Source organism: Rhinopithecus bieti, unplaced genomic scaffold, assembly GCF_001698545.2.
Source record: "Rhinopithecus bieti isolate Rb0 unplaced genomic scaffold, ASM169854v2 scaffold_8676, whole genome shotgun sequence".
NCBI lineage: Eukaryota > Metazoa > Chordata > Mammalia > Primates > Cercopithecidae > Rhinopithecus > Rhinopithecus bieti.
Genome location: NW_016805763.1, coordinates 1 through 7,909, shown reverse-complemented (window position 1 = coordinate 7,909; position 7,909 = coordinate 1). Strand labels below are relative to the sequence as shown.

The following is a 7,909-nucleotide window of genomic DNA, read 5'->3' as shown; positions in this document are numbered from 1 at the left end:
AGCCTGATTTTTCTAGAAGTCATATGGTGTAGCTTATATTTCTGATACTTGTATTCTTTTTAAGGGTCATGAATCTTAATACTTCTTTTTAAAAAGAAAACAATGTTGCACTTTTTCACATTTGTATAAAGCTTTAAAGTCAGCTTACTGACTTGTCAAAACTGTCTTTTTAAATTTTAAAATGGTAAGAAATGACATTATTGAGAGCAGTGGTTTTCATCCTTGCTTGCACTTGGCAATCACCTGTGAAATTTTAAAAACTACTGATGCCCGGCTCTCATCCTACAAATTCTGATTTCACTGGTCTGGGGTGCTGTTCAGACATCCTGAGGTTTTAAAGTGTCTTAGCTTTTTCTAATGAGCAGCTGAGACTGAGAACCACTGAAGTACAGAGTTGGAAGCTGGTGCTGAAAAAATGAAGAGTTTTGCTTAACAGGGCTTTAAGGCCTTTTATATTAAGTGCCATACAACTTCAGATGCCTTCTGAATACTGAACACAAGTGTAATATTATAGTTCATTAAATGTCTTAGGAATCGTGTGGAGTGAATGCAAGGAAAGGAGTTGTTGCACTGTGGCAAACTGGAAGAGCAAGGGCTTTTTCTAGCTAAAAGGTCAGTCACTAACCAAGTGATTAAACGTAGCATCACTAATAGCCAACTTAACAGGGTTGTTTTTTTTTTTTTGGGGGGGGGCGGTTTCTAAACTGGGAGATCATAGTTTTCACCTTCCTAGAGTTCTTTCCTTAAGACTGACATTCAGTGTTAATGTTGGTCCCTAGCAATAAGAAGCACTCAGTAAATGTTAAGCCTTTTATAATGGCTATTTTATTTTTTGTATATCATAATAATAGCTAAAAATAATAAGAGTTAAATTAATGTCTTCAAATAGATTTGTTGACTTAAACTGAGACAATCCTTTAAAGGAAAGAACTGATTTGAACCTTTCAAAACTGAAAGAAAGCAGTATACTGATACAGTTTGGATCCACTGAGTCTCATGTTGAACTGTGTTCCCTAATGGAGGTGGATCCTGGTGACAGGTGATTGGATCATGGGGCGGGTTTCTCATGGATGGTTTAGCACCATCCCCTCTTGGTACTTTACTCATGATAGTGAGTTCTCATGAGATCTGGTCATTTAAAAGTGTGTGGCACTTCACCCCTCACTCTCTCTTGCTCCTGCTTTGGCCATGTGGAGTGCTCACTCCCCTTTTGCCTTCTGCCATGACTGTTTTCTTGCATTTGCATCCCCAGAAGCCCATCAGATACCAGTGCCATGCTTCCTGTACAGCCCATGGAACTGTGAGCCAACTAAACCTCTTCTTTATAAATTATCCAGTCTCAGGCATTTTTTGTAGCAATGCAACAATGGACTAATACATATACTTTAGCGTAAAACATTTAAAAGAGTCTGAAACTGGAGTAGTTAACTCAGTAAAATAAGCAATAAAACATAGAAAACAATCTATTTGATCATGCAGTGATTCCTAAAGTAAATCCTAATACCACTATCAACTGATAATTTTAAATGTAATTTAGATTTGTAGATGGTGTAACATTAAAGTTGTATAATGTTTTATTGTTTTATTATTAACACAAGACTTCATTTAAATTTCATGGGGATTTAGCTCTGTTACTCTGGTTTGTGAACCAAACGTCTCTAAGGCAGCATTTTCTAAGTCTCTCTGGAGAGCATTCACACACAGAGATGCAAAACAGGTTCACTTAGGCTTTTGAAAGCTCTAGCATTCCCCAAACTTACCTGAACACAGAAGCCTTTTTTTTCTTCTGGTTACAGCAGTTTCTAGAAACACTCTGAGGAATGCTGCTTTAAAGAAAACAGTTGGTCTCAAATAATCATGGTATTTTAACATTAGGAACCTAGCAGAAATTGTTCCTGCTTTTAGTCATCTTTTTCTTTTTTAGAGGACGGACTTCGGTGGTTCAAGCATCCATTTGAGGAAAGCAAATGGCCTGTTGCATGTTGCCTCCTCCTACTTCATAAAGTGACTGACAACTGTCAATAGGCTTCATTCAGCAGCTTTGTATTAATATTGTCTGGATCCTCTGTAACAGGTTTTTATTATTACGATATAAAGAATAGATAAACCAACTAAGTTTGAATTATCTGGATGCCTACCTGACTTCCAATGAAAATTTTTTCTTCAGTTCCTTCATGATAAATTAAGGATCATTAAACATTACAAGCATCATTTCTATGCCTTTCTTACCACTGACTGAATGAATATTAAGCACTTCTGGTTAGTCGCTGGGGTGGGGATGCAAAAGCAGAAAGAAATGCTCTTACTGGCATCTGGAAAGACACTTTTTGCTCTGTATTTTTGGAAGTGCAAAAGGTAATGAGTTAGTTTAAAGGAAACTTTGAATTCATTTAGCATGTAATCTATAAAAGGTATCAACATTGGCTCACACCTGTAATCCCAGCACTTTGGGAGGCCGAAGTGGGCAGATCATGAGGTCAGGAGTTCAAGACCAGCCTGACCAACATGGTGAAACCCCATCTACTAAAAACACAAAAATTAGCTACGCGTGGTAGCGCATGCCTATAATCCCAGCTACTTGGGAGGCTGAGGCAGGAGAATGGCTTGAACCCGGTAGGCAGAGGTTGCGGTGGGCTGAGATCGCACCATTGCACTCTAGCCTGGGTGAGAGTGAGACTCCATCTCAAGAAAAAAAAAGGCATCAAAATTGTGATGCTGGAAGTGAGTCCTTTCACCTAACATACCTCACAGGACTTAAGTTTGATGAATGGCACTAGTGGTCTGAACTTCAAGAGAATTCATTAATACCCTATATCTAATAGTCTTAAAATACATTTAGTACAAAACCAAACTTTTTCTCTTAAACAGGTTTATTTTAGCAGCTCAGTATATTACATTCTACATATTTGTCTTTTAATGTGTTTATATTTCTGCCTGTTCTGCATAGATGGCATATTCATTAACTTTTATAACTGACTTTTTCATTTGCTATTTGCTGCTACCTGACCTGAAGAAAGTCAGGAGGATAAAAAAAATTCATTTGGTGGAAACATGGAGCAGCACTTCAGCAGAAACTTTACTTTGATGCAGACTTCAGTGTTAGGTTTTCTTCCTCTTCTTTTTCAAATCCTGAACAGACGACAGATCTTCCCTTGGGATACTGAGCACAACACTTACGCAGTTCTTGGATGACAGCCTGACACTTTGATTCCATGTAGTTGTTGGCTGAAAAACATACAGGCAGAGTCTAGTCATGATCTCATAGGACTAAGGTACAGGGAAGTTTAGATCAGTGCTTCCCACCCCTTTTCACTTTCAGTACCTATGGAACTGGAAGAAAGAAGATATACCAAAATCCACTGAATTCTTTCAAATTTAGAGACCTGTCGACAGGTTCATTAGGAAGAAAAGTATGATTTACAAAGTGGTTGAAAGCGATTTTAATATATAATTTCCTTCAAGGTTGAGTTGATAGCACACATGCACCTTTTTCCAGGACATTGGTTTTTAACATCATTATTATTACTGGTCACTAATTTGATGAATTAGGAAAATGCACATAAACCACACATTATTTTGCATACAGTTTAAGCTGATTGTTGGACCTCCCCTACTAAGACTGTGCATCAGGAATTGGCAAACTGCAGCCTTAGGGTCAAATTCAGCCTGTTTTTACAGCTGGGAGCTAAGAATGGATTTTAGATTTTTAAAGGGTTGTAAACACACAACACATACACAATATATACAACAAAGGCCTTTGGCCTCCAAAGCCTAAAATATTACTTGTTTGGCCTTTTTCATAAAACATTTATAGATCCCTACCATACATAAACACTAAGTTAAGGAGGACCTGACCTAAAGGCTCTAGGTCAGCTGAAGTTAATGAGTCCCCCAGTACTAAAATGGGGTACATAGTAGTTAGCTCAGGATAGGAAAGACAATTCTGATTAGAAAGGCAGTATAGCAGGGTGGGTAACAGTCCAGATTTGGAGCTAGACTAAGGGTGGGGTTGTGGGATGTTCAAATTGTCACCATACCTCTTACTAGCTATGTGACCCTAGTCCAATTATATAACTTCTGTGTCTGTTTTCCCCTTTATGAAATGAGGGTCATAGTAGCATCTACCTCATGGATGAAAGGCTTAATATGTATCATGTCCTTATAACGGTGCTTGTCATCTAGTGAGTGCTTAATGCTAACTCTTAGTCTTTCCAGTTCTCAATCCTCCCACACTGTGCCAAGGGGGTGTCACCAGCTCTTTTTAACTTATTCTTTCCCTTAGCCATGGGTTATTTCAAACAAGGTAAGGATTTATTTGGGAGAAGGAATTCAATGCAAAAAACTTTTTCCTTTTCCTTAAAGTTGGAGGGAAGAAAAGTTTAACTAAAATGGCATTATTATACATCCAGATTTTAATCTAAAAGATTTTATAAAATATTGCTTACATCAAAAAATGAAAAGTCCAAGAATGAAAGCTAAAAGTCCAAGGAAATACACAAAGGATTTCTTTGGTGGTAAATCTTTGGGGGAACTCTGAACATTTTTCCTTCACACCTTTCTATATTTTCATGACCGTCCATCTCTATCTATTACTTTACTAGTGGGGAAAACTTACTAAAATATTTTCAAATTCAGATAGCTTATAGCTTTTTCTATTTGCTCTTCTGGCAATAATCATTCACTGATTAGAAAACTAAAATCCTCCAACATTTGGTCAAACTTAGTAGTTGGACAAATGGACAAATCACCTCAAATATGCTTTAGTTGAGATTCACTTCTGCCTTTAAGAGTTAGCTGATGGCTTTGGCAGCCTGAATTCCAATTGTTATTTCAACCCCACCTCTTCCAGATTGCTTTTAAAAAGTGAATTGTCAGCTGCAGTGAAGTATAACCAACCAATTTAAAACTAGCCTTTTAGTAAAAACAAACAACAAAAAAACCCTTTTGCTTAGCTCAGTAATTCTCAACTCTGGCTGTGCATTAAAATCACCTGGTTAGTTTTCTAGACTGATTCCCAGCCAGACCCTAGCCCCAGGAAGTCTGAATTGTTCTAGGTAAGTGATGCTAAATGATACAATGAAGGGAATCTTCAGGATAATTACATATATATTACATTCTTAAAAAAGAGTTAATACAGATAAAAGAATAATTGGTCTCTCATAGTTAGTTCACAGTGGAAAAATATTTTTAAAGCATTTTACAATATACTACCTTGTAAACATTTCTGTATCTCACAGGCTTGCTTCTGGCACGGATCCTTCTGCGGCATATCCAGAAAACTAAAACAAGAAAAATGATTTTTATTTTCCTTTTTTTCCATAAAGACTTTAAAGCCCCTCTACGTGGAATTTTCTTCTGAGACAAGCAGTATGCCCTTACAATTGCTGGAAAATAATTACACTAAAAATACTCTTCCCAAACACAGGATGAATCAACTGTATTTTTATAATATCCATTTCATTAGGCTTGGAAGATATAAATAGCTTTACATGGAAGAAAAAAACCGTGAATTCAATCAACTCTTTTTGAATACTGTAAACCAACGTTAGGCTAGAGGAGCCGATGGCGCAGCCTGGCTCTATCATTCGCAGAAGAAACCCTTGATAAATGATTAAACTCCTTGAGCTTTTTTTATTACTCATATATAAAATGGGAATCATACCTACCTCAAAGCATTGACAGGAGGATTAAATGTGATAAAGTATATAAGGTACATACAATAGTGCCTGGAAGGCAGAAAGGACTCAATACATGGTAGCTATTATTCCCAAGACTTTTTTTTTTTTTTAAAGTAAAACCTTACTTTTAATGTATATAAACTGTTATGACTACTTTAACTCAGGAAATTTTTTACAAGTAGTAAATGTTTTCCTAGGAATCAGCAATATTTGGTGTTATTACTTCCTGAGAAAGGTGCCAGTTAAGCAGCTAAAATGGTTTTTCTTGAAGTTCTTATAGAAACCAGCTTATTTAAAATATCTGTAATCAGAGAATGAATTTAAGAGCCCACAATTTTGATCAGCAACTTCCAGTAATTTGAAGACACGATTTCAGATAGAAAAAAAAGGCCCAGAAGCCTTTGTAGCTAATTTCATCAATGCATATCTCTTTTCAGAGCCCTCTAAATACTCAGTAGATCCAAATTAGGTCAGTACTGGGATGGGAAACACTGGAGCAAAACCTAGGATATTTACAGGATGGGAGAAGGAAAGGCAGGTGAATTGCTGCAGGGCAAATAAGCGACAAATAGATGTTGATGCTGCTAGGAGCTGCTCTCTTCTCTCTAAATCAGTACCAAGTCCTTGGTGATCAGGGCATCTGTTCTGTAGAAGGTGCTGACTTTTGTGGGATTCATCAGATCCCAGGTCCAGCCGATGATGTCCATTAAGGGTTCTATGGCAATTTCCAAAGGAGTCAATTTCAAGTTACGGATCCTGACTAAGTGCTTTTGTTGACTTGCTTTCTGCCTACGTAACCTCTCTCTGCAGTTTCACTTGCAGTATTCTTCATGACCCTTCCTAAACTTCTGTTTCTTGAGCAGTTTTCAACCCACTCCCTCCCCCCAGGCCCAAGGGTGGGTGCACTGCAGTAGTGGATGAAGTGATTGCCAAATACTGAACAGAACAAAGGAGCATATCTTCGTAGAATCCCAGCACCTGGAAAAAAAAATCATTAAAATCACCACAACTGAATAGAGCCAAAACAAAGAGGGGAGGACGGAAGAGAAATAGAAATACATACCAGGTTAGTCATCAGGCAAAAGCTTAAGCAACAGCTCCTGTACTCCCCTGACCTGTCAGAAAAGAAAATTTATGGAGTACTCTGTTACGAGAGTCCCAATACAATGGAAAATAATTAAGCAACATGTGTACCATTAAATGATGCTGTATCTGCCACAAGCGAGAGTTGTTATCCATGTAGCGCTCCTCCGGGTAGAGTTGCCACATGAGAGGTAGCTGGGAGGTAAGAAGGTGACTTGGCCTAGCTGCGTCACCTAAGGGAACCTGAATTTGCTGGACTCGTGCCCTTAGGAAACTCGTCTCCTAATGGAAAGGAATGATCAAAATAAAACCAAAGACTTCAGAATATTGAGACTGGAATAGAAACCAAGTTACTTGAAAGCAAAATCAAAGAAATAAGCAAAATGTAAACAGTTACCTCTTCCACGACGGCCACCCACGTGCGCTGGTATTCGTCGCGGTAGATACCCTCTTGGTGAACCCAGAGGTGATCGGGTGGAGCCCCACATCCTCTCCTGCCATTCTGGGCTTTGGGTTCCAATTCTAGCCCTGCTTTTCTCCACCTAAGCCTGCAGCACCCGCGCACAGGACACAGGTGTGACTTTTGGGTTTGAATGAACTCACCAGTAAGCAAGGTGATCTGGTAGTAGCAACCACTAACCAGAACCAAACCTCATATATGTCTATTTGCACAACCTAAATAGAACCAAGGACATCTGAAGCTTTCTGCAAGACAACTGAAGTGACACTCAGGCAGAGCCTCAGGTAGTGCTGCTGACTGCAAAGCGCTCAAGAATTTGGCTAGGTGAGGAGTTCTGTGGAAATGTAGGACTAGCACTACAGGAAGCGGGGCAGTGGTCTCACACATACTGCATTCACAAGCGGTGTCTGGCAAAATGTAGTTAGCAATAGAATATGCAAAGAGCGTGCCTAAGGACACACTTATTTTGGCAGGAAGGCAGTATAACAGACACATGCATGCCATATTCCCCAGGTAAAAGCCACTTCCAAGCAGTTTCCATTTTAAAAGGTAAGATTCTGAAGGACATATATGCATGGCTTTCAGAGTTGAAATTGAAAGTTTGTTTTAAGGGCAAAGGATCTATTTATCAGTGTACTAAGAAAGTTTACAAATAGCGGATGGGCATTTCTAGAAGGGGATTTTCTTG

The 7,909-nt window shown here is 38.5% G+C and overlaps 2 protein-coding genes across 3 annotated transcripts; both read right to left on the bottom strand.

The window, feature by feature from the left end:
- Positions 1-2,852: 2,852 nt before the first annotated feature.
- LOC108530674 (cx9C motif-containing protein 4) lies at positions 2,853-6,540 on the bottom strand. 2 transcript variants are annotated; one of them, XM_017873694.1, is made up of 3 exons: positions 6,195-6,540; positions 5,212-5,279; positions 2,853-3,225 (listed from the first exon to the last, which is right to left on the bottom strand). In XM_017873694.1, the coding sequence occupies exons 2-3, from the start codon at positions 5,267-5,269 to the stop codon at positions 3,077-3,079; spliced, it is 207 nt and encodes a 68-aa protein (XP_017729183.1). In that variant the 5' UTR covers positions 5,270-5,279; positions 6,195-6,540; the 3' UTR covers positions 2,853-3,076. The 2 variants fall into 2 exon arrangements, with proteins under 2 accessions (XP_017729183.1, XP_017729182.1); XM_017873693.1 differs by having other exon boundaries at positions 5,212-6,540.
- Positions 6,541-6,548: 8 nt separating this feature from the next.
- LOC108530673 (protein p13 MTCP-1-like) lies at positions 6,549-7,396 on the bottom strand (the record flags this gene model as incomplete). The annotated part of the gene is made up of 4 exons (XM_017873692.1): positions 6,549-6,656; positions 6,742-6,793; positions 6,873-7,043; positions 7,159-7,396. Coding segments are annotated over 3 exons (457 nt in total), but the record flags the coding sequence as incomplete, so codon positions are not given.
- Positions 7,397-7,909: the final 513 nt, after the last annotated feature.

Bases quoted from the DNA above. Each gene is read 5' to 3' on its own strand.
- LOC108530674 (XM_017873693.1), bottom strand. From the start codon at position 5,320: ATGGAAAAAAAGGAAAATAAAAATCATTTTTCTTGTTTTAGTTTTCTG. The intron at 3,226-5,211 runs GTAGTATATTGT...TATGTTTTTCAG, and splicing joins GATACAGAAATGTTTACAAG to CCAACAACTACATGGAATCA.